This window comes from Tursiops truncatus, chromosome 2, assembly GCF_011762595.2.
Source record: "Tursiops truncatus isolate mTurTru1 chromosome 2, mTurTru1.mat.Y, whole genome shotgun sequence".
Classification (NCBI taxonomy): domain Eukaryota; kingdom Metazoa; phylum Chordata; class Mammalia; order Artiodactyla; family Delphinidae; genus Tursiops; species Tursiops truncatus.
The window spans coordinates 125,212,569-125,239,397 of NC_047035.1; the positions used below are offsets into that span (position 1 = coordinate 125,212,569).

The 26,829-nt window shown below is 41.2% G+C and overlaps 1 protein-coding gene across 1 annotated transcript in view; it reads left to right on the forward strand.

Annotated features, from left to right (window-relative positions):
* Positions 1-26,829, forward strand: part of CERS3 (ceramide synthase 3) — a 124,004-nt gene that overhangs the window by 74,686 nt on the left and 22,489 nt on the right. Inside the window, exon 10 of the mRNA XM_019945767.3 lies at positions 6,594-6,747. Coding sequence (XP_019801326.1) covers positions 6,594-6,747 — 154 coding nt within the window. The remainder of the gene's footprint in view (positions 1-6,593; positions 6,748-26,829) is intronic.

The following is a 26,829-nucleotide window of genomic DNA, read 5'->3' on the forward strand; positions in this document are numbered from 1 at the left end:
TTCTTTAGCAAATATCCAGAACCACCAGTAGTCTCTGTAAATATACTATCCAACTATTCAACTATTCAACTCCTCACCCTCAGCAAGGGTTGCCTTTAATCAAGCAATTGGCTGGAGTGGAATTCTAACCCAATGCTTTCAGCACCATCTTGACTCCCTTTTTTTTTTAAAAAAAATATTTTTGGCTACGTTGGGCCCTCATTGCTATGCACGGGCTTCCTCTAGTTGTGGCAAGCGGGGGCTACTCTTCGTTGCAGTGCGTGGACTTCTCATTGTGGTGGCTTCTCTTGTTGCAGAGCACGGGTTCTAGGCATGCGGCTTCGGTAGTTGTAGCACATGGGCTCAGTAGTTGTGGCTCATGGGCTCTAAAGCACAGGCTCAGTAGTTGTGGCGCACGGGCTTAGCTGCTCCGCAGCATGTGGGATCTTCTTGGACCAGGGCTCAAACCTGTGTCCCCTGCACTGGCAGGTGGATTCTTAACCACTGCGCCACCAGAGAAGTCCTCTATATTATTTTAAGTAGTGTCAATCCCTACTCTGTGTCAATCTACTAGGTTAACACTACCACCTCCCAAAGTCCTTCAATCCATTAGGTCCTTTCAAAGTCCTGCTAGTGTTAGAGGGTCTCCTGCAGAGGTGGGGGCTGGCTGTGGCTCACCGTGGGGTCAAGGACACTGGCAGCAGAAGCTCTGGGAAGCATTCCCTGGTGTGAGCTCTCCCAGAGTCCACCATCAGCCCCACCAAAGAGCCAGGCAGGCTCCAGTGCTGGGTTGCCTCAGGCCAAACAACCCACAGGGAGGGAACCCAGCCCCACCCATCAGCAGACAAGCGTTCTTTATAATACAGTGAAAATTTGGAAACAACTTAAATGTCTATCAATAAGAGATTAGCTAAATAAGTTATAAGATCTATAAGTGGATTTCTACGCAGCTATTACATAGGATGGTATGTAGTATGGGTTGGCAAACTGGCTCACGGGCCAAATCCAGTTCACTGACTGTTTTTGTTAATAAAGTTTTACTGGCACACAGCCACACTCATTTACTGATATATTGTCTATAGCTAGTTTCACACTACAATGGTCACTTGAACCTTTGCAACCGAAACCAAATGCCCCAGAGGCCTGAAATATTTACTGTCTGTCCCTATACAAAAATGTTTGCTGACCCCTGATTTATAAATATGTTCATTGTCATGGAAAGCTCTCTGTAACATATTATTGAGTGATAAAAGCAGGGTAAAAAATCACAACCATAGTGTGATCCCTGTTATATGAAATCATGTGGTAATGGGGAAGGGGGAAAAACACCTTAAATAATATATTTTTAGGAAAGATGTCTTAAATTATGTTCACCAGACATAATATATACTGGGTTACCTGTGAGTTGTGAGATTTTAATTTAATTTTTACTTAACCTCTCTATATTTTTCTGTAATTCCTAAGTTTCTAAAAAAATTTACATAAGTAAAACAGATAAATGGCTATTATTTTTGTTATATTGAGTTCAGAGTTCATATTATTTCTTTTAAAAAAATTAATTAACTAATTTATTTATTTTGGGCTGCATTGGGTCTTCGTTGCTGCATGCAGGCTTCCTCTAGTTGCGATAAGCGGAGGCAACTCTTCATTGCAGTGCGCGGGCTTCTCATTGTGGAGGCTTCTCTTGTGGAGCACGGGCTCTAGGCACGCGGGCTTCAGTAGTTGTGGCACACAAGCTCAGTAGTTGTGGCTTGTAGGCTCTAGAGCCCAGGCCCAGCAGTTGTAGCGCAAGGGTTTAGCTGCTCTGCGGCCTGTGGGATCTTCCTGGACCAGGGCTTGAACCCGTGTCACCTGCATTGGCAGGCGGATTCGTAACCACTGTGGCACCAGGGAAGTCCCATATTATTGCTTTTTGAATAAAGGTCTTAAACTAATAACTCACAAAGAAAGGAAATAGAGCTACTAAGCAGACTGTCAAAGGGAACTGTCAAAGGTTGCAAAAAATGCAAGTTGAAATTGTTTTGGAGGGAGGATGGGGCAGCCTGCAGGGGCAGCAGCTCCTGCCTTCTCTGCAGCTCGGTAGCCAGGGGTGGAAGGAAGCCTCAGGTGAAACCCCAAGTCAGACCCCACACTGCATCCCACTGTCTCATCTCTCCCCCCTTGTTTTTCTTTTACCATTTGGTTTGTGGTTCTATCTGTTCGTGGTTTTTTCTTTTTTCCTTCTTTTCTTCTGAGCCGTGTGGCTGGCAGGGTCTTGATGCTGCGGCCAGGTGTCAGACCTGAGCCTCCAAGGTGGGAGAGCCTAGTCCAGGACATTGGACCACCAGAGACCTTCTGGCCCCATGTAATATCAATCAGCGAGAGCTCTCTGAGAGATCTCCATCTCGACACTTAAGACCCAGCTCCACCCAACGGCCAGCAAGCTCCAGGGCTGGACACCCCATGCCAAACAACTAGCAAAACAGGAACACAGCCCCACCCAATAGCAGAGAGATTGCCTAAAGTCATACTAAGTTCACAGACACCCCAAAACACACTGCCGGACGTGGCCCTGCCCACCAGAAGAACAAGATCCAGCCCCACTCACAAGAACACAGGCACAAGTCCCCTCCACTAAGAAGCCTACACAAGCCACTGAACCAACCTCACCCACTGGGGGAAGACACCAAAAACAACAGGAACTGTTAACCTGCAGCCTGTGAAAAGGAGACCCCAAACACAGTAAGTTAAACAAAATGAGAAGACACAGAAATATGCAGCAGCTTAAGGAACAAGGTTAAAAACCCACCAGACCAAACAAATGAAGAGGAAATAGACAGTCTACCTGAAAAAGAATTCAGAATAATGATAGTAAAAATGATACAAAAGCTTGGAAATAGAATGGAGAAAATACAAGAAACATTTAAAAAGGACCTAGAAGAGCTAAAGAGCAAACAGATAATGATGAACAAAACAATAAATGAAATTTAAAATTCTCTAGAAGGAATCAATAGCAGAATAACTGAAGCAGAAGAATGGATAAGTGACCTGGAAGATAAAATAGTGGAAATAACTGCTGCAGAGCAGAGTAAAGAAAAAAGAATGAAAAGAATTAAGGACAGTCTCAGATACCTCTGGGACAACATTAAACACACCAACATTTGAATTATAGGGGTCCCAGAAGAAGAAGAGAAAAAGAAAGGGTCTGAGAAAATATTTGAAGAGATTATAGTTGAAAACTTCCCTAACATGGGAAAGGAAATAGTCAAGTGCAGGAAGCACAGAGAGCCCCATACAGGATGAATGCAAGGAGAAACACACCAAGACACATATTAATCAAACTATCAAAAATTAAATACAAAGAAAACATATTAAAAGCAGCAAGGGAAAAGCAACAAATAACATATAAGGGAATCCCCATAAGGTTAACAGCTGATATTTCAGCAGAAACTCTGCAAGCCAGAGGGGAGTGGCAGGACATTTTTAAAGTGATGAAAGGGAAAAACCTACAACCAGGATTACTCAGCAAGGACCTAAATGTAAGACCAGACACTATAAAACTCTTAGAGGAAAACATAGGCAGAACACTCTATGACATAATTCACAGGAAGATCTTTTTTGACCCACCTCCTAGAGAAATGGAAATAAAAACAAAAGTAAACAAATGGGACCTAATGAAACTTAAAATCTTTTGCACAACAAAGGAAACCATAAATAAGACAAAAGGCAACCCTCAGAATGGGAGAAAATATTTGCAAATGAAGCAACTGACAAAAGGTTAATCTCCAAAATTTACAAGCAGCTCATGCAGCTCAATATTAAAAAACAAACAACCCAATCCAAAAATAGAATACCTAAACAGACATTTCTCCAAAGAAGATATAAGATGGCCAAAAAACACATGAAAGGGTGCCCAGCCTCACTAATTAGTAGAGAAATGCAAATCAGACCTACAGTGAGGTATCACTTCACACCAGTCAGAATGGCCATTATCAAAAATTCTACAAACAATAAATGCTGGAGAGGATGTAGAGAAAAGGGAACCCTCTTGCACTGTTGGTAGGAATGTAAACTGATACAGCCACTATGGAGAACAGTATGGAGGTTCCTTAAGAAACTAAAAATAGAACTACCATATGACTTAGCAATCCCACTACTGGGCATATACCCTGAGAAAACCATAATTCAAAAAGAGACCTGTAACACAATGTTCATTGCAGCACTGTTTGCAATAGCCAGGACATGGAAGCAACCTAAGTGTCCATCAACAGATGAATGGATAAAGAAGATGTGGCACATATATACAAGAAATGAAATTGAGTTATTTGTAGGGAGGTGGATGGACTTAGAGTCTGTCATACAGAGTGAAGTAAGTCAGAAAAAGAAAAACAAATACTGTAAGCTAACACATATATATGGAATCTAAAAAAAAATGGTTCTGATGAGCCTAGGGGCAGGATAGGAATAGAGACGCAAATGTAGAGAATAGACTTGAGGACACAGGGAGGGGGAAGGGTAAGCTGGGATGAAGTGAGAGAGTAGCACTGACATATATATACTACCAAATGTAAAATAGATAGCTAGTGAGAAGCAGCTGCATAGCACAGGGAGGTCACCTCAGTGCTTTGTGACCACCTAGAGGGGTGGGATAGGGAGGGTGGGAGGGAGGTTCAAGAGGGAGGGGATATGGGGATATATGTATACATATAGCTGATTCACTTTGTTATACATCAGAAACTAACACAATATTGTAAAGCAATTATACTCCAATAAAGATGTTAAAAGAATTGTTTTATTTTTTAAATTAGCAAAGTTTAAACCCACTTAATACTGGTTAGGGGGGTTCAATAAAACTCTTCTTTCATAAATTGCTGGTCACCTTCTAAATTGTTATAATTTTGGAAAATAATCTGGTAAAGTCTTAATAGCTTTTAATATAACCTTGAACTTCTATACTTTTAATGTATGCCTTGGAATAGTATTCTCACCTTTAGGAATATACACATCTAAAGAAATAAACTTTGATTTGGGAAAGACAATATACACCAAGTTTTTCAGGTAAAATGTTTTTGATTTAAAGTTAAATGGAATTGAACGTAAGATCCCACGTGTGGTACTTTTACTACAGTGGCAAAGTCTCTACAGGACAATAGCAAGTGCTGCTCAAGATGAGCAGCAACTGGAGCTCTTGGACGTTGCTGGTAGGGATGCAAAACAGCCACTCTGGGAAACAGCTTTTCAATTTCTTATAAAGGTAAACATTTACTTTCAGTGTGATACCCAGCAATCCCAACCCTATGTATTTACCCTTGAGAAATGAAAACTTATGTGCACACAAAAACCTGTACATAAATATTTATAGAAGTTCTGTCCATAATTGTCAAAAACTGGAAATAATACAAATGTTCTGTAATGGGTACATCCACACAATGGAATGCAACTCAGTAATAACAAAAAAAAGGAGCGTGCTGTTGATACCCACAACTTGCATGAATCTCAAAGGCTCTATGCTGAGTGAAAGAAGGCAGTCTCAAAAGCTGACACACTGTATGATTCCATTTGTATGGCCTTCTTGACAAGACAAAATTAAAGGGATGGAGAATAGATAAGGGGTTGCCGAGTGCTAGGCCTGGGGATGTGACTACAAAGGGACAGCACTGGTGTTTGGGGGATGATGGAACTGCTCTGTCTCCATATTGTGGTGGTAGTTACACAAATCTATGCACATATTATAATTCATAGAACTGCACACCCCAAAATAGTCAATTTTACTATATGTTAATTTAAAATTAAAATAAATATATGTAGGAAAAAATAGAAGATAACACACAAAAATTACAGTATTATTTGTTTAAAATCATGATTTTATGGGCAACTTTCTTATTTTTCCAATTTTATATGAATAAATTATTTTTATAATTCGAATAATATACTTACAAACAAACCTATCCAGGAACTCTAAAATCCTAGCAGTGTATGCAGTTTGGGAAGACAACAGATAGCCTTCATACTGCAATTGTATCTGAAGGCACTGTGCATTCTGGTCATCGAGGGCAGTTCAAATTGTGTCCAGGAGTCTGTTTATGAGATTAATAAAGTATGCAATTCACTTTAGAAAGTGGAAGTAGAAGTAATAACAGAACTTTTGGTTCCTTAAAAAGTCTCTTTTATCCACAAAATTTACTCTTGTAGAATTCCTCACTCACTTTTTTCTTTCCCTCATTCACTTTTGATGCCAAATAAATGAGATTGTGTCAAAAGGCAATAATAACCCCATATACACATTCATTATCTCGTGTTATCCAATCCTGAGAAGGTGAGAGGGGTTAGTGTACACTCATCTTTTTGCAGAGAGGAAACCGAGGTAGAGAAACATTGGAGTGTAGGCAGCATGGCAATAAAAATTCCATTTGCTTTAACTTTTCTCCCAGGAGGCAGACTGTATTTTTTTGTGGCTTGCCAATAATGATATATAAGGTAATATTATCATATTGTTTTCTCTTGAGACTTTCCTGGACATCATTAGGAATGAAATAAGTGTTGTATGCCTTGAGAGATAAAGTATTTGTTTTCTCACTGAAAATTCACAAGTACTTTGATTGTAATGAAATACTCTCATCTGTTTGGTTTTTCAGGATTTTGTATTTCACGCTGATTCTGCCTCTGCAGTACCTTGAGCCTTTCTTTTCATGCATCTTCCTCAACCTACAGCTCATGGTCCTGCAAATTCTTAATCTTTACTGGGGCTACTTCATCCTGAAGATGCTCAAAAGATGTATATTCACGAAGGTAAGGGCTGTTCAAGTCTCATTGCTCTTAACAAATAGATTTCATTGCCAGATTGAAGGTGAGGCCCAGCTGGTGGAACATTCTACTTAATTTATAGTTAACCAGAATTTTTTTTCTTGATTTGATCCGTCTTGATAAAAGTTTCTCCAAACTATAGATTTTTCATTAAGTAGATTTCTAAGGTGTTCTTAAGAAATTGCTTTTATTAGAGGACAAGGGTTTTTTTGAAAATTTCTGTCCAAAAATTGAATGCTGCTTCTTAAAGAATGTCCTAATAAGTCTAAATTTGCTCCAGTTTGGGGCAAGCTTTATGGTGTTGGTTGGGTACTGTTTCAGATCCTTGGTTTGTTTACCTTTGCTGAACATCCAATTTGCACATAATGCTCTCCCCCTGAGCTTTCTCTTCCTTTCTGAAACTTTGTCCATCATTTGCCTATACTTTTTTCTGAAAACATCTTCTTCCCTAAGAAATTAATAATACATTTTAGACAAAAGAAGGGGCTTTTCTGTTTGTTTTGTTTTGAATTCTAGTTTTTAATTTCAGAACAGGGGAGGAGAGGGCTTCAGAAATGAGTAAGACATAATCACTGCCTTTGGGGAAACAGCCCAGCATATAGTCGGGGAATATTCACCTACTCGCAACTTACATATATTGTACAGAATGTCGGGTGCTGAAGAGAGGTCCCAGAAACTTGCTGAGAAAGACAAAAGAGAAATTAGGGGACCAGGGAAAGTTTCACTGAATAGATGGAATTTGACTGGAGTATTTAAGGCATGTTAAAAAAAAAAAATCAAATCACAGCTCCTTCCTTGCCTGGAAATCATACATCCAAGGGAATTTTAATTAAGAATCTTTCAAGGTAAAAAGTTACAGCTGGCTCACTTTTGGGTGTTACCTAATCCATGTATAACACAGCATTGTATCGTGACCAGAATGAGTGACTCATATGTAACAGGTATGCTGGTAATTTATCAGATAAGCTCATTTTTTGATCAACTCTCTGATTAATTCATTTTCCTACTTTAGCAATTGTGTCTCAAAGATCATTGAAGAGCTGACAAATGAAGTGGATGTGGCCATAATTGACCTCTAGATCTGCTAAATCTAGACAGAGGTATAGGAAATTGGGCTACATCTGCATTAATCTCAAGCCAAATCCTGAAAGTTATTTTACTTTTTTAAACTAAATTGCTGACTTGAGCTTGTTTTCCTGAGAGTAGATTCTTTCCTTTAAAGCTGGAGTGCCCAAAAAAAAAAAAAAATTTCATTGAATGGTTCTAGTTTATTAATGTTCTAAATAGTTTTTCTATGATCTCTGCAAAAGTTATTTTATCCCTAAGTGACAGATACAGTTCAAGTAACTGAGATAAACTTAAGAATTTGAGCAGTTAGACAATTTGCACATCCAGGGGTTGGACAGAAGGCAGGTCACTGAACTGAGCCTGCCTGACCTTTGGGTCCAGCCTTCCTGGAGCTCCTGTCCCTAGGCAGAAATGGTTCCCTTATTAACTGGTGAGTGACAGTAATTACAGGCTTGGAAGGGATCCAGGCAGAACAAAACTTGGAAACCAGAAAATACTCTTGTTTGGTTTCATCATGATTTTCATATTTCTGATCTCTAATGGGTTGTACCAAGCCTGATAAAAACCCAGTGGGTTGGGGAACTGTGGACAGGAATTCCTGATTTCTCATGCTGTACTTTGGAAAAGCTGTTTCCAATTGCAATTTGACAGCAGCAGTGGAGGCCCCCGCGGCCCTAATCCTTGCAGTCCGCATGACTTCAGCTGGCTTGCATGTGCACTCTGTTTTCCACAGCAGTGGCAAATCTGGCTGTGAAATCAGCTTCTTCCTCCAAAGCCATAAAGCCGACTTTTAAAGAATGCTGTTTGAAGGCATAGTTGCATTGCAAAGGGGAGGAGAGGGACAGAGGCAGGAGTTGAAATTTTTAGAGGAACAACTAACAAGTCAGTTTTCAATTCTATTTAATAAATATTTAGCATTTCATACACACCACAATTGTTACCAAGGTGACTAATTCTTGATATTTAAAAAATGGAATTGCAGAGGTTTGTAGGCCTCCAAAAAAAATTTTTTTTTAATCCTATAACAGCAATTGAGAATTTGTCTTTTCAAGTTCTTTATGTCTGGCAGGGCCCTAATAAGTAATTTTGAATATGTAAATGAATAAATAATTTGGATGGCAAGTTACAAAATAATTTATTAATCTGTTTATGGTCTCTATGAATTTGCATGGTAGACTGAAAAGACAAAAGTGATTATTCTTAAAAACAGTGATTTTTTGAAGTATTCACGTCTTATTTTCCCTAAACAATAATATCGTTGCATGCATATGATGAGTGAGGACCTTCTACCATTTCTACCTTAAAATAACAATATCACTGTAATTTCAGGCCACTAACATATACACACCATAGTTAGCAGTCATCTTGCTGTTTGAGAACAAGAGTTGGCACTGAAACTTAACTGGTTCCTATAAAGTGGATGATTTTGTGATGAACTACCAGCCCACACATCACATCCGAAGTATGACGGGCTGACATATTCAACCTGTCATTCTCTTCGCAAATATGAGAAGTGCTTTCAGAGGAAATTAGAAGAAGCGTAGCATGCTTTCGTTTAATGTTACTTAAGAGAACTTGATCATCCTTAAGCTTTTATTTTCTTCTTTCTAAATATCATACTGAGTGCTGGCCAGCTTGAGCACGTTTCTGTGACATCTTAGGCTGGTTCATTGCCAAGACGTGGAGGTGGAGCTGTAGCCTGCAACCCTTACACCCAGGCTGGAGAAGCCAGCCCCTTGGCCACTGGCCCCAGCCATCTACTCTCTACAGGCAGTGTCTCTTAAGTTCACAGAATGACATTTACACATGCTGAACTGTTTCAGTTAAAGAAAGGAACCCTCTAATAAACATGAGGAAACTGAGGCCTCAACCAAATTCACACAGTAATCGCATGGCAAAGCCTGAGTCTCTTAACTTGTAATACTTCACCTTTTCTAATTATTCAGGGAAGAAAATTAATAACCAGAAAATTAATTTTAAATACTTGTATGGAGTAAAAAATAGTGAGTACAGAAACAAATTGAGTAATCAAGATAGTAGATTAAAACACAGATCCTTCAAGTTATTTTTGAACTTTTTAAAAGCATAAAAACAGTTTTGTAATTATTTTTTAAGTAATTTTTTATTTTTAATAATTTTTACTTCCTAGTGAAACATTTAGGGTAATAGCTAAGACTACAGGCTCTGTGTAGAGTCAAATCTTAGCTCTCCCATTTATGGCTGTGTGATCTTGGGCATATTATTTCTATTTATTGCCTCAGCTTCCTCACCTGTAACATGGGGCTGATGATATTAGTGCCTCCCTTACAGGAGAAAGCCCTTAGAACAGCATCTGGCATCCAGTGGGCACATGATAAACATTAGCTGCCATCATCACTGTCACTGTTACAATATACACGGGTTCCTTGGGCAGACACCTTGTGAATTCCAAGTGGCCTGACAGTTTGCTCTCACTCAAGCTCTCTCTTCCATTTGCTTAAATAAGGCTGCAGCTGATGTCAGGGGTCAGAGTCCTAGACTTTCCACCAGTGGCTCTAATGACAGTTTCCTAAGCTGTCTTCTGCCAGTTGACTTTCATGACTCACATTCTAGATGGCACTTTTTGACACATTCTCTCAGATATCAGCATATTAGGGAAGAAATACAAAATCTGTAACTTCCAAGAAGACTTCAAGTCTCTTTTGTTAGTAGGCAATAGTGGATGTAAAAACTGCCATTTGCTGAACAAGACATTATAAAAATACCACAAAGGCTGACTACTGAGAGTGTTAGAAAAATGCTATTGGTTTATATTTCCATATTTCTGGATATTTATATAGATTAACTAGATTAACAATCTATTCAAGAAACAACAGTGGAATTTATAAAATTTGATAACAAAAATAACTTTGCAAAGTTGCTGGGCTCAAAGAATTTCAAATTTGAATATTCTATACTACATGTTCAGCCCAGCCACAAAATAGAGAATCCCATAGGATTTTAGAGCTAGAAGAGACCACTAAATGTCTACCAGGACACCAGGACCCTCCTCAAGGCCTTGCTACTGTGGCTTACCACTCATGTTCATGTAGATGGTAGTCTCTCTTGTATGGAGGAAGAGAGAGCTGAGTGAGGAAGGGACGTGCCTTACCCGAGGTCACACAGGAGTGGGGATTCCTGAGGCTAATTCTGTGCTCTCTGCCTCCCCAGGAATAGTGTGCATCTGTGTGTGTGTGTGTGTGTGTGTGTGTGTGTGTGTGTGTGTGTGTGTGTGTGTGTGTATGTTTAGTGTGGCTTACGCTCCGTTCCCACAAACTTCATGATCTTATCATAAACTTTGCTTGGTTACCTTACAAATAATCAATTAATTCCAGCTCTTCATAGAGGGTTCTCTTTAGAAAATCTCATTAAGGATATTCCCATTAGGGAATTTCCTGGCTTAAATCAGTCATAAACCTATTTTGTGTGTTTTTTTTAAATAAACCTGAAGTGTAGAGTTGTTTAAAGGAGCCAAAGTAGGCTAGGCAACCATCTGAATGGTTCTAAGATAATAAAGAAAGGGAAAAAAAAGTATCATGAGTAAGAGCCAAGCCCTACAAGTAAACTGGCCTCTTCCCAGCTCCATATGCCCCCAACGGAATTCCTGTTGCTTTGCCTTCGACTGGGAGGCCTCCAAAACAGACCCACAGGTACAGCCAGGGCACCAAGGTGGTTGCTTGGGAGAAGACCCAACCTCACACTCACAATGGAGATGGAAGCAGCCCAGAACTGGAAGGAGGGGGTCACCTGCTAAAAGGGAAAATGGAGGCTCAGAGGGAGAAAGGGACTTCGTAAGGCCATGCAAATCAGGACTGGAACCCCCAGCAACCTTCTCAGTGAATACCTCTTTTCCACACCAGGATAACATTATGCAGGCATTTTCTTACATTGGCATGGTCATAAAACAAGATTTTATTTCAGTTTTCTTCAATCCACCCTCTCTTCCTTTGGAGACATAGAAAGCAGCTGGGTGCCGGCAGCTGAGTGGGGCCTGTTCCCTCTAGAAGATTTCAGATGCTGGGTGTCTGTTTAAAAATTGCGGACCTGGGGCTTCCCTGGTGGCACAGTGGTTAAGAATCTGCCTGCCAATGCAGGGGACACGGGTTCGAGCCCTGGTCCGGGAAGATCCCACATACCGCGGAGCAACAAGAGAAGCCACGGTGATGAGAAGCCCGCGCACCACAATGCAGAGTAGCTCCAGCTTGCCACAACTAGAGAAAGCCCGCACGCAACGAGGACCCAACACAGCCAAAAATAAACAAATAAATAAGTTAAAAAAAAATGGCGGACCTCCCTTCCCTGCAATTGCCCGTGAATTATGTAATTATACTACAGTGATTTTCCATACTTACTTTATCACATATTGGCTCCCTTTGTGTGTGCTCTTAACTTTTTTGTCTTATGTGTTTTCTAACAATGGTTTTCAAGATACTGTTCTTGGAGGTACTGGACTATGCAGGTCGTTTGATGGACAAGAGGTTAACTGAAGCTCTTATAAAAGGAAGGGACTTGTTCAGGTGAGAGCTGTCCCATGAAGCATTTTTGAGGATAGCAATGGATACTTAAATCCTGCTTTCTTTCCTCTGTCCCAAATGTTGACCTGATGCTCCCCTGATGGTATTTCGCTGAAGCTGAAAAGGAGGGTGAGCTATGGGTGAAAAGTGAAGAGATAAAAGAAGCTCTGACATCTCTTGTACCCACAGTTTTAAAAATAATTTCACAAAATGCAGTGGGTTTTTATATATTCCTGAAAGGAATGGATATTCTTCATTTTATTAGTAGAAAAACAGACAAACAGGTACATGCACGTAAACACACATACACACACAGATGTTGTATATGGAACTTGAGTTTCTGTTTCTGTATCAGCCTAGACAAGGGGACAAGCACAATTCATGGCTTGTTAATAAATCTACGCATTCACACCAGTATGTGAAAGCTTTATTAATGGCCTCTTGGGGCAGAGAGATTGGTAAGAGCAGGTGTGGGGGGAGAGTGTGCCCTGGCCAACACTGTCCCTGTTTACCTCCCAGTTTTCTGTGGCTGCACCCCTCCCTGTGTGGGGCGAGGTCCCACCCCCGACTACAGAAGTCTCAGAAGGGAGCTTTATGTAACACAAAAGGAACCCTATTCTTGAAAACTCATTCTGTTTGTAGATATGGATAAAATTAGTTCCTTTTTAAAACATTTTCATTTTGATTTATCATGTGGGCTTTAGCGCTTGAATGATTTATGATGCAGATGGCTTTATCTGAGTTCTGTTTTGGGGAATAACAAGCATGCTCTCTGTGGAACTCTGACTCTCAGTGGGGCTGTTTTCTGCAAATGGTGTCTCCTTGCCACACGCGGCAGACTCAGGAAATCTTAAAGCGAGCAGCACTGGGCACGTACCCTCTTCCTGTGGCTCTGAAGCACGTTCTGCAGGCCTGCCCTGAGACCTGTCATTTCCTCAATGTTGCTCGAAGCAGCTCAGGCCTGTAGGTATACTTCTGTAATGTTTTCGGTGTGAACCTGGAGACTGTGGTCAGATCTTTTAAGGGAATGGGATTGGCAGTTCTTACTCGTTGGCTGGGTTGGGACCTCTGACCCAGTCTCTGGAGCACTGCGCTGAGGCCTGGCCACAATGGGGACACAGTCTAAAGTCAGTACTGGTCCCACCCAGTAGCTACACCGGGTGGCTACTTACATCATGATTTGATAGAAGCCAGTCAACCTCCCTGCACCCCTAACAATCAATTTACCCACTTCTCTGGGTGTGAGATGGTGTGAAGAGTATAGGGAAAGTCCAGCCTCCTTGAGACCCCAAGATCTTGGCTGTCCAGAAAATGAATAATGAGGAGAGGGTAAAACTCAGTGAATGCGTAGAAGAGACCTAATCAAACTTTGTCTACTTTCTGTAGCCATTGTTTCTTCCCCATATCAGTTGTGAGTATTTGTGTGTGTGTGCACATGTGTATACACAGAAGGCTTTTAGGGGTACTCTGGGATTCCACACCTGTGAGGGAGGGAAAGGAGCTGGACTGGGCAGAGGGAGAAATTAAACTGTGATGCAATTGCTACAAAGGCCTCAGCCAACCCTACAGAGCACTCTAGAGCTGAGTGGCCCTTCAGAGATATCCCAGTTGAAGCAAAGGGGCCAGACCTCTGTACCCCAGCATTAGCCTGTTACTGGACATGGGCTGCCCTGTGGAAAGGGGCATAACTCTGGTCAAGGGAGTTCCCTTCATCCAAGGATAAGACCAGAGAAGGACAGAGCTGGGAGCTCCCATAGCTGGGAAATTAGAGCTATGGTCCTGAAGGGGTTTCTGGGCTGTGCATCATGGTGTCCACATGGCCTCCGATCTCTGCCTGCCCTACCCCGAACCTAATGCCAGCCCCCACAAACAGGATTGCATTTACCCTCTGTAGGGAGGCAGACTAAGGATCAAAGGGTATGGCTTCCCAAACACTGAGATGTGAGGCCTTAGAGAAGTTATTTATTTTTTCACCCTCTGCTTTCTTTCTTTCTTTGTTTTTTAATTGAGGTATAGTTGATTACAATATTATATTAGTTTCAAGTGTACAACATAATGATTCAATATGTTTATAGATTATATTCCATTTATGGCTATATTTCCCCATGCTGTACAATATATCCTCGTTGCTTATTTATTTCCTACATAGTAGTTTGTGTCTCTTGATCCCATACCCCTATCTGCCCCTCCCCCCTCCCTTCTCCCCACTGGTAACCACTAGTTTGATCTCTGTATCTGTGAGTCCATTTCTGTTTTGTTATATACATTCATTTGTTTTATCTTTTAGATTCCACATGTAAATAACATAGAGTGTTTATTTTTGTCTGACTTATTTCACTAAGCATAATACTCTTTAGGTCCATTCATGTTGTTGCAAATGGCAGAATTTCATTCTTTTTTAATGGCTGAGTAATATTCCATTGTATATATATACCACATCTTCTTTATCCATTCTTCTGTTGATGAGCACTTACTTAGGTTGCTTCCATGTCTTGGCTGTTGTAAATAATGCTGCTATGAACATTGGGGTATATGTATCTTTTCAAATTAGTGTGTTTGTTTTCTTCTGATATATGATGGGAATTGCTGTGGGATTGCTGGGTCTTATGGTAGTTGTATTTTCAGTGTTTTTGAGGAACCTCCATACTGTCTTCCATAGTGGCTGCACCAATTTACAATCCCACAAACATTGTACTAGGATTCTAAATGATAATCTTGCTGGGTAGAGTACACTAGTTTGCAAGGTTTCCCTTTCAGCACTTTAAATACATCATGCCACTCCCTTCTGGCCTGCTAAGTCACTGCAGAAAAATCAGCTGATAGCCTTATGGGGGTTCCCTTGTATATGACTCTTTGTTTTTTTTCTTGTTGCCTTTAGAATTCTCGCTTTATCTCTAACTTTTGCCATTATAATTGTGATATGTCTTGGTGTGGGTCTGTTTAGGTTCATCTTATTTGGTTCATCTTCTGTGCCTCTTTTATCTGGATATGTTTCCTTCCAGGTTTGGGAAGTTTTCAGCCATAATTCCATTAAATACATTTTCAACCCCCTTTTCTCTCTCTTCTCCTTCTGGGATACTTGATGATATCCCAGAGATCCCTTAAACTATTTCCACTAAGAAAAATAATTTTTTTCTTTTTGCTGTTTTGATTGTGTGATTTCCATTTTTCTATCTTCTAGATAACTTATGTGTTCTTCTGTATCTAGTCTGATGTTTATTCCTTTTAGTGTGTTTTTTACTTCTGTTATTGTATTCTTCAGTTCTGACTGGTTACTTTTTTTATATAAATTTATTTATTTATTTTTATTTATTTATTTTTGGCTGCACTGGGTCTTCATTGCTGTGTGTGGCTTTCTCTAGTTGTGGCGATCAGGGGCTACTCTTTGTTGTGGTGTGTGGGCTTCTCATTGCGGTGGCCTCTCTTGTTGTGGAGCACAGGCTGTAGGCATGCGGGCTTCAGTAGTTGCAGCACGCAGGCTCAGTAGTTGTGGCTCGCGGGCTCTAGAGCGCAGGCTCAGTAGTTGTGGTGCACAGGCTTAGTTGCTCTGTGGCATGTGGGATCTTCCTGGACCAGGGCTCGAACCCGTGTCCCCTGCATTGGCAGGCGGATTCTTAACCACTGCACCACCAGGGAAGCCCTGACTGGTTATTTTTTATACTTTCTAGTTCCTTGTTAAATTTTTTCACTGTGTTCATCCGTTCTTTTCCCTGATTCGGTTAGCATTCTTATTACTAATGCTTTTAATTCTTTATCTAGTAAATTGTTTATTTCTGTTTCATTAGTGTTGTTTTTTTCAGGGGTTTTCCTTGCTCTTTCAATTGAGACAAATTCCTCTGTCTTATTTTGCTTATCTTCCTCTCTCTGTGAAATTAGATGAAATAGTTACCTACTGTGGTCTTGAAGGGATGTCCTTATGTGAGAGCATCCCTATATAGTCTGCATGTGCCCAGTGGCTTTGGTGGGAGAGTTGGATCTGGCATGAACACAAGTCATGTCTTTCCTCAGGGTGTACTGGCAGCTGTCACCTTGGTAGGAGGTGGGCCTGGAGAAGGAAGGGCTAGGACCAAAGCCAGGTGTGAGGTAGGGCTTCCCCTCTGCTCAGTGGATGTCACCCCCCTATTGGGGGTGGGGTCATGTCCCAAGTTTCTGGAGCAGAAACCCTGAGGGTCAGGTGGAGCTGGCACAGCTCTTTTTAACTGTGTGCTCTACACCCCTCCCAGCACTGGCATACTCAGCCCCAGTGGGAAGCAGTGCTGGAGCAAGATGGGCTGGTGTGGGTATTCAGCGAGGGACAGGGCAGCGGCTGTGGCAGTCTGGCTGCCAACAGAGATATAATCTGCCTCTGTTGCACTGTCTCTGCAATTGCCAGGAATGGCTGCCTGCTTCCTGCTCAGGTGCCGCTTAGGGTTTGACCTGCCACAGCATCTCACAGCTGAGCTTTCTCCTTGGTTGTGGCTGCCTATGTTCCCATGTGGAGTTACAATGCAAGGCAAACAGTGCTGGGGTGTTGGGTCAGCTCAGGCTGGGGTGCGCACTGAGGTGGTCACGGGAGACCAGTCAGCCAGCCATGTGGTCTCAATCCACCCTTTCTGCCCTGCTTTGGGAGCAAGCAAGCATTCCCACACTCCTCATGAGCAGAGTCCAGGCTTCCCTCAGCCCTTATGTTAGTACCACCAGCCCTCCAACTAGCCAAGGGGTCTCATCTTCCCTTTGTCGGACCCCAGAGCTGAGGTGGCCAATATGTGGCTCAAACTGCTCACTCCCCAGGGAGGATCTCCACCCATGTCATCTTCCTTTTCTCTGAGTCCCCTCCCAGGGGCACAGGTACCGACCCAATTGCTTCTTTTTCCTTCCTGCTTGATTTCGCATGTATCTTTCTTATAGCCTTGGTTTACAGGAGTCTTTCTGCCAGTTTTCAGTTAGTTTTCAGTGAGAATTTTTCCACATATAGGTATATTTTCAATGTGTTCATGGGGGGAGGCAAGTTCTGTGTCCTTCTACTCTGCCATCTTGATTTGAGTCTCCACCCTCTGTTCTGTAATTCGAGTTGATAACTGCCTTACCTTCCTTACAGGGTTGTGGCAAGGATAAAATGCTATGATGTAAATGAAATTACTCTCTAAACTGTGAGGTGTGGAGAAGTATGTGGTGGTGTCATAATCATGGAACCAAACATTCCATGGTTTCTGAGTCAGTCTCAATCCCAGTTGTACTTTCCTGTTCCCCCCTCACTCCCAAGACACTCATTTCTCTCATGCTGTATATCCTTTTTGAGCTGTGGAAAATAGGTTACTGAACACTAGCCCACCCACTGAGGCATTGAAACACTTTGCTGAGGTGCTTGGTGAGAAAACCTGCCACTTGTAGGTTTCTGGTGTGGGAAGGGGTGAGGAGGTGGTCACTGCCCTATGAAGAGGTTTGGGGTCAGACCAGGCCTTTCCAAGAGGTTTCAGAAAGCTTTTGGGAAGCAGGTGCTGGAGGTGGCAGATTTGGTGCCCCATCTGCTTGCTCTCATCACCAGTGGAGAAGGCGGCCCTCCTGGCTCCCAGTCTTCACACAGGTCCCGGCAGTGCTGACTGCCTCTCTTCCCCATGAGGGATATGTGTTCCAGAGGCGTCCTTGAAATCAGCAGGTCTGTCTCTGGCTCAGGGCTTCTCAGCAGTGAGTGGCACTAGAGACATCCTGGGCCAGATAATTATTTGTTGTAGGGGGTGTCCTGTGCACTATAGGTTGTTTAGCAGAATCCCTGGCCTCTACTCAGCAGATGCTAGTAGCACTCTCACCTACAGTATGACAACCAAAAATGTCTCCAGGTGTTGCCAGATGTTCCCAGGTAAAAATCTCCATGATTGGGAATCACCACCTATATGCACATATATCCTTCTCCCCTTTTTGTAAAATAAATCATGTTTTCTTCCTCAAGCACAGAAACAGTATTGGTTATAGAAGTTTAAAGGCTTTCATTGCCCTATATATGTACTTACTCACTCCTGTCCTTTGTGCTATTGTTGTCATGCATTTAATTATATATAATAATATATAATGTTTATATAAAAATATAAATATAGGGCTTCCCTGGTGGCGCAGTGGTTGAGAGTCCACCTGCCGATGCAGGGGAGTGCCCCAGTCCGGGAAGATCCCACATGCCACGGAGCGGCTGGGCCTGTGAGCCATGGCCGCTGAGCCCGTGCGTCCGGAGCCTGTGCCCCGCAACGGGAGAGGCCACAACAGTGAGAGGCCCACGTACCGCAAAAAATAAATAATAAATATATATAAATATTAATTATAAATTCCATATTATATTGCTTTTTTCTTTAAACAATTAATTATTTTAAAAATTAAAAAAATTTTAATGTCTTTTATATTTCCCTACATGTATATCATTTCTGGCTCTCTTCATTCCTTTGTGTAAATGTAAGTATCCGTCTGGTATCATCTTTTTCTCTGTTCTTTATTCCCCACGAAGACACTCATTTCATGTAGTGCAGGTCTGCTTGTGATTAATTATCTCAGCTTTTGTTTGTCTGAAAAAGTCTTTAATTTTTCCTTTTCTTTTTCTTTTTTCCCTTTTCTTTCACTACTTTGGAGATGCTCCTGCATTGTCTTCTGGATTACATACTTTATTGTGAGAGGTTGCTATCTTATTATTTTTGTTACTCTAAAAATGTGTCTTCTTCTGGCTGCTTTTGAGATTTTCTCTTTAATACTAATTTCAGTGATTATGACATGTCTTGGTGTGCTTTTTGTGTGTGTGTGTGTGTGGTACGCGAGCCTCTCACTGTTGTGGCCTCTCCCGTGGCGGAGCACAGGCTCTGGACGCGCAGGCTCAGCAGCCATGGCTCACGGGCCCAGCCGCTCTGCAGCATGTGGGATCTTCCTGGACCGGGGCACGAACCTGTGTCCCCTGCATCGGCAGGCAGACACTCAACCACTGCGCCACAAGGGAAGCCCTTGGTGTGCTTTTTTTTTTTATAACAAAGTGAATCAGTTATACATATACATATGTTCCCATATCTCCTCCCTCTTGCATCTCCCTCCCTCCCACCCTCCCTTATCCCACCCATCAAGGTGGTCACAAAGCACCGAGCTGATCTCCCTGTGCTATGCGGCTGCTTCCCACTAGCTATCTATTTTACGTTTGGTAGTGTAATTAGGTCCATGCCACTCTCTCACTTTGTCACAGCTTACCCTTCCCCATCATCATATCCTCAAGTCCATTCTCTAGTAGGTCTGTGTCTTTATTCCTGTCTTACCCCTAGGTTCTTCATGAGATTTCTTTTTTCTTAAATTCTATATATATGTGTTAGCATACAGTATTTGTCTTTCTCTTTCTGACTTATTTCACTCTGTACGACAGACTCTAGGTCCATCCACCTCATTACAAATAGCTCAATTTCGTTTCTTTTTATGGCTGAGTAATATTCCATTGTATATATGTGCCACATCTTCTTTATCCATTCATCCGATGATGGACACTTAGGTTGTTTCCAACTCCTGGCTATTGTAAATAGAGCTACAATGAAAATTTTGGTACATGACTCTTTTTGAATTATGGTTTTTTCAGGGTATATGCCCAGTAGTGGGATTGCTGGGTCATATGGTAGTTCTATTTTTAGTTTTTAAAGGAATCTCCATACTGTTCTCCATAGTGGCTGTACCAATTCACATTCCCACCAGCAGTGCAAGAGTGTTCCCTTTTCTCCACAGCCTCTCCAGCATTTATTGTTTGTAGATTTTTTGATGATGGCCATTCTGACTGGTATGAGATGATATTTCATTGTAGTTTTGATTTGCATTTCTCTAATGATTAATGATGTTGAGCATTCTTTCATGTGTTTGTTGGCAGTCTGCTTATCTTCTTTGGAGAGATGTCCTTTTAGGTCTTTTGCCCATTTTTGGATTGGGTTGTTTTTTTGTTATTGAGCTGCATGAGCTGCTTATAAATTTTGGAGATTAATCCTTTGTCAGTTGCTTCATTTGAAAATATTTTCTCCCATTCTGAGGGTTGTGTTTTGGTCTTGTTTATGGTTTCCTTTGCTGTGCAAAAGCTTTTAAGTTTCATTAGGTCCCATTTGTTTATTTTTGTTTTTATTTCCATTTCTCTAGGAGGTGGGTCAAAAAGGATTTGCTATGATATATGTCATAGAGTGTTCTGCTATGTTTTCCTCTAAGAGTTTGATAGTTTCTGGCCTTACATTTAGTTCTTTAATCCATTTTGAGCTTATTTTTGTGTATGGTGTTAGGGAGTGTTCTAATTTAAGGCTTTTACATGTACCTGTCCAGTTTACCCAGCACCACTTATTGAAGAGGCTATCCTTTCTCCACCGTACATTCCTGCCTCCTTTATCAACGATAAGGTGACCATCTGTGCGTGGGTTTATCTCTGGGCTTTCTATCCTGTTCCATTGATCTATCTTTCTGCTTTTGTGCCAGTACCATACTGTCTTGATTACTGTAGCTTTGTAGTATAGTCTGAAGTCAGGGAGCCTGAATCCTCCAACTCTGTTTTTCGTTCTCAAGATTGCTTTGGCTATTCAGGGTCTTTTGTGTTTCCATACAAATTGTGAAATGTTTTGTTCTAGTTCTGTGAAAAATGCCAGTGGTAGTCTGATAGGGATTGCATTGAATATGTAGATTGCTTTGGGTAGTAGAGTCATTTTCACAATGTTGATTCTTCCAATCCAAGAACATGGTATATCTCTCCATCTATTTGTGTCATCATTTATTTCTTTCATCAGTGTCTTATAATTTTCTGCATACAGGTCTGTTGTCTCCTTAGGTAGGTTTATTCCTAGATATTTTATTCTTTTTGTTGCAATGGTAAATGGGAGTGTTTTCTTGATTTCACTTTCATATTTTTCATCATTAGTGTGTAGGAATGCCAGAGATTTCTGTGCATTAATTTTGTATCCTGCTACTTTACCAAATTCATTGCTTAGCTCTAGTAGTTTTCTGGTTGCATCCTTAGAATTCTCTATGTATAGTATCATGTCATCTGCAAACAGTGACAGCTTTACTACTTTTCTGATTTGGATTCCTTTTCTTTCCTTTTTTTCTCTGTTGCTATGGCTAAAACTTCCAAAACTATGTTGAATAAGAGTGGTAAGAGTGGGCAACCTTATCTTGTTCCTGATCTTAGTGGAAATGCTTTAAGTTTTTCACCCTTGAGGATGATGCTGACTGTGGGTTTGTCATATATGGCCTTTATTATGTTGAGGAAATTTCACTCTATGCCTACTTTCTGCAGGGTTTTTATCATAAATGGGTGTTGAATTTTGTCAAAAGCTTTCTCTGCATCTATTGAGATGATCATATGGTTTTTCTCCTTCAAATTGTTAATATGGTGTATCACGTTGATTGATTTGCATATATTGAAGAATCCTAGCATTCCTGGAATAAACCCCACTTGATCATGGTGTATGATCCGTTTAATGTGCTGTTGGATTCTGTTTGCTTGTATTTTATTCAGGAGTTTTGCATCTATATTCATCAGTGATATTGAGCTGTAGTTTTCTTTCTTTGTGACATCCATGTCTGGTTTTGGTCTCAGGGTGATGGTGGCCTCATAGAATGAGTTTGGGAGTGTTCCTCCCTCTGCTATATTTTGGAAGAGTTTGAGAAGGATAGGTGTTAGCTCTTCTCTAAATGTTTGATAGAATTCGCCTGTGAAGCCATCTAGTCCTGAGCTATTGTTTGTTGGAATATTTTTAATCACAGTTTCAATTTCATTGCTTGTGATTGGTCTGTTCATATTTTCTATTTCTTCCTGATTCAGTCTTGGCAGGTTGTGCTTTTCTAAGAATTTGTCCATTTCTTCCAGGTTGTCCATTTTATTGGCATAGAGTTGCTTATAGTAATCTCTCATGATCTTTTGTATTTCTGCTGTGTCAGTTGTTACTTCTCCTGTTTCTTTTCTATTTCTATTGATTTGAGTCTTCTCCCGTTTTTTCTTGATGAGTCTGGCTAATGGTTTATCAATTTTGTTTATCTTCTCAAAGAATCAGCTTTCAGTTTTATTGATCTTTGCTATCGTTTCCTTCATTTCTTTTTCATTTATTTCTAATCTGATTTTTATGATTTCTTTCTTTCTGCTAACTTTGGGGGTTTTTTGTTCTTCTCTCTCTAATTACTTTAGGTGCAAGGTTAGGTTGTTTATTCGAGATGTTTCCTGTTTCTTAAGGTAGGATTGTATTGCTATAAACTTCCCTCTTAGACCTGCTTTTGCTGCATCCCATAGGTTTTGGGTCGTCATGTCTCCATTGTCATTTGTTTGTAGGTATTTTTTTATTTCCTCTTTGATTTCTTCAGTGATCACTTCATTATTAAGTAGTGTAATGTTTAGCCTCCATGTGTTTGTATTTTTTACAGATCTCTTCCTGTTATTGATATCTAGGCTCATAGCATTGTGGTCAGAAAAGATACTTGATACAATTTCAATTTTCTTAAATTTACCAAGGCTTGATTTGTGACTCAAGATATGATCTATCCTGGAGAATGTTCCATGAGCACTTGAGAAAAATGTGTATTCTGTTGTTTTTGGATGGAATGTCCTATAAATATCAATTAAGTCCATCTTGTTTAATGTATCATTTAAAGCTTGTGTTTCCTTATTTATTTTCATTTTGGATGATCTGTCCATTGGTGAAAGTGGGGTGTTAAAGTCCCCTACTATGAGTGTGTTACTGTCGATTTCCCCATTTATGGCTGTTAGTATTTGCCTTATGTATTGAGGTGCTCCTATGTTAGGTGCATAAATATTTACAATTGTTATATCTTCTTCTTGGATTGATCCCTTGATCATTATGTAGTGTCCTTCTTTGTCTCTTGTAATAGTCTTTATTTTAAAGTCTATTTTGTCTGATATGAGAATTGCTACTCCAGCTTTCTTTTGGTTTCCATTTGCATGAAATATCTTTTTCCATCCTCTTACTTTCAGTCTGTATGTGTCTCTAGGTCTGAAGTGGGTCTCTTGTAGACAGCATATATATGGGTCTTGTTTTTGTATGCATTCAGCCAGTCTGTGTCTTTTGGTGGGAGCATTTAATCCATTTACATTTACGGTAATTATCGATATGTATGTTCCTATTCCCATTTTCTAAATTGTTTTGGGTTCGTTATTTTAGGTCTTTTCCTTCTCTTGTGTTTCTTGCCTAGAGAAGTTCCTTTAGCAGTTGTTGTAGAGCTGGTTTGATGGTGCTGAACTCTCGCAGCTTTTGCTCGTTTGTAAAGGTTTTAATTTCTCCATCAAATCTGAATGAGATCCTTGCTGGGTAGAGTAATCTTGCTTCCCAGTTTTTCTCCTTCATCATTTTAAATATGTCCTGCCAGTCCCTTATAGCTTGCAGAGTTTCTGCTGAAAGATCAGCTGTTAACCTTATGGGGATTCCCTTGTGTGTTATTTGTTGGTTTTCCCTTGCTGCTTTTAATATGTTTTCTTTGTTTTTAATTTTTGACAGTTTGATTAATATGTGTCTTGGCATGTTTCTCCTTGGATTTATCCTGTATGGGACTCTCTGTGCTTCCTGGACTTGATTAACTATTTCCTTTCCCATATTAGGGAAGTTTTCAACTATAATCTCTTCAAATATTTTCCCAGTCCCTTTCTTTTTCTCTTCTTCTTCTGGAACCCCTATAATTCGAATGTTGGTGTGTTTAATGTTGTCCCAGAAGTCTCTGAGACTGTCCTCAGTTCTTTTCATTCTTTTTTCTTTATTCTGCTCTGCAGTAGTTATTTCCACTATTTTATCTTCCAGGTCACTTTTCTGTTCTTCTGCCTCCGTTATTCTCCTATTGATCCCATCTAGAGTATTTTTCATTTCTTTTATTGTGTTGTTCATCGTTGTTTGTTTCATCTTTAGCTCTTCTAGGTCCTTGTTAAATGTTTCTTGCATTTTGTCTCCTCTATTTCCAAGATTTTGGATCATCATTACTATCATTATTCTGAATTCTTTTTCAGGTAGACTGCCTGTTTCCTCTTCATTTGTTAGGACTGCTTGGTTTTTATCTTGCTCCTTCATCTGTTTTGTGTTTTTCTGTCTTCTCATTTTGCTTATCTTACTGTCTTTGGGGTCTCCTTTTTGCAGGCTGCAGGTTCGTAGTTCCCGTTGTTTTTCGTGTCTGTCCCCAGTGACTAAGGTTGGTTCAGTGGGTTGTGTAGGCTTCCTGGTTGAGGGGACTAGTGCCTGTGTTCTGGTGAATGAGGCTGGATCTTGTCTTTCTGGTGGGTAGGTCCACATCTGGTGGGTGTGTTTTGTGGTGTCTGTGGACTTACTATGATTTTAGGCAGCCTCTCTGCTAATGGGTGGGGTTGTGTTCCTGTCTTGCTAGTTGTTTGGCGTAGGATGTCCAGCACTGTAGCTTGGTGGTCGTTGAGTGAAGCTGGGTGCTGGTGTTGAGATGGAGATCTCTGGGAGTTTTTTGCCATTTGATATTATGTGGAGCTGGGAGGTCTCTTGTGGACCAGTGTCCTGAAGTTGGCTCTCCCACCTCAGAACCACAGCACTGACTCCTGGCTGCAGTACCAATAGCCTTTCATCCACACAGCTCAGAATAAAAGGGAGAAAGAGTAGAAAGAAAGAAAGTTTAGAAAGAAAGAAAGAAGGGAAAGAAAGAAAGACGATAAGATAAAATAAAGTTATTAAAATAATTATTAAGAAAAGAAATTTTTTAAAAAGAAAGACAAAACAAAAAAAATGGACGGATAGAACCCTAAGACAAATGGTGAAAGCAAAGCTATACAGACAAAATCTCACACAAAAACATACACACTCACAAAAAGAGGAAAAGGGGAAAACATAATAACTCTTGCTCTAAAAGTCCACCTCCTCAATTTGGGATGATTCGTTGTCTATTCAGGTATTCCACAGATGCAGGGTACATCAAGTTGATTGTGGAGCTTTAATCCGCTGCTTCTGAGGCTGCTGGGAGAGATTTCCCTTTCTCTACTTAGTTCACACAGCTCCCAGGGCTCTGCTTTAGATTTGGCCCCGCCTCTGCATGTAGGTCTCCTGAGGGCGTCCGTTCTTTGCTCAGACAGGACGGGGTTAAAGGAGCCTCTGATTTGGGGGCTCTGGCTCACTCAGGCTGGGGGGAGGGGGGGTGCGGATGTGGGGTGAGCCTGCGGCGGCAGAGGCCAGCGTGACGTTGAACCAGCCTGAGGCGCGCCATGCGTTCTCCTGGGGAAGTCATCCCTGGATCCTGGGACCCTGGCAGTGGCGGGCTGCACAGGCTCCCCAGAAGGGACGTGTGGATAGTGACCTGTGCTCCCACACAGGCTTCTTGGTGGCGGCAGCAGCAGCCTTAGCGTCTCATGCCCGTCTCTGGGTTCTGCGCTGATAGCCACGTCTCACGCCCGTCTCTGGAGCTCCTTTAAGCAGCGCTCTTAATCCCGTCTCCTCATGCACCAGGAAACAAAGAGGGAAGAAAAAGTCTCTTGCCTCTTTGGCAGGTCCAGACTTTTCCCCGGACTCCCACCCGGCCAGCTGTGGTGCACTAACCCCCTGCAGACTGTGTTCCCGCTGCCAACCCCAGCCCTCTCCCTGTGCTCCGACCGAAGCCTGAGCCTGGGCTCCCAGCCCCGCCCGCCCTGGCGGGGGAGCAGACAAGCCTCTCGGGCTGGTGAGTGCTGGTTGGCACTGATCCTCTGTGCGGGAATCTCTCTGCTTTGCCCCCGCCTCACCCCTGTTGCTGTGCTCTCCTCCACGGCTCCAAAGCTTCCCTCTCTGCCACCCGCAGTCTCTGCCCGGCAAGGGGCTTTCTAGTGTGTGGAAACTTTTCCTCCTTCACAGCTGCCTCCCACTGGTGCAGGTCCCATCCCTATTCTTTTGTCTCTGTTTATTCTTTTTTCTTTTGCCCTATCCACGTACGTGGGGAGTTTCTTGCCTTTTGGGAGGTCTGAGGCCTTCTGCCAGCATTCAGTAGGTGTTCTATAGGAGTTGGTCCACGTGTAGATGTATTTCTGGTGTATCTGTGGGGAGGAAGATGATCTCCGCGTCTTACTCTTCCGCCATCTTCCCAATTCCTCCTCTTGGTGTGCTTTTATACTTGGGGTTTTTTGAGCTTCTTTAATCTGTGGGGTTTATAAATTTTCATCAAATTCAAATTTCAACAAAATTTTCAAAATTTCTTCTGTCTTTTCTGTCTTCTTATAGGACTTCAATTACCTCTTTACTGGCCCACAAATCATTGATGTTCTATTCATTTTCAGTCTTTTTATTTCTGATCAGTTTCATTTTGAATATTTTCTATTGCTACATCTTCAATTTTTTTATCTTTTCTTTTACTGTGTCTAATCCACAGTTAAGCCTATCTAGTGTGTTTTAAAATTTCAGATATTGTATTTTTCATCTCTATAAATTACATTTGGTCTTTTTTATATCTTCCATTTCTTTCATTATATTCATGGTTTTCTCTACCTCCTTGAATATATGGGGCTTATTTATTTATTTACTTACGGATGCGTTGG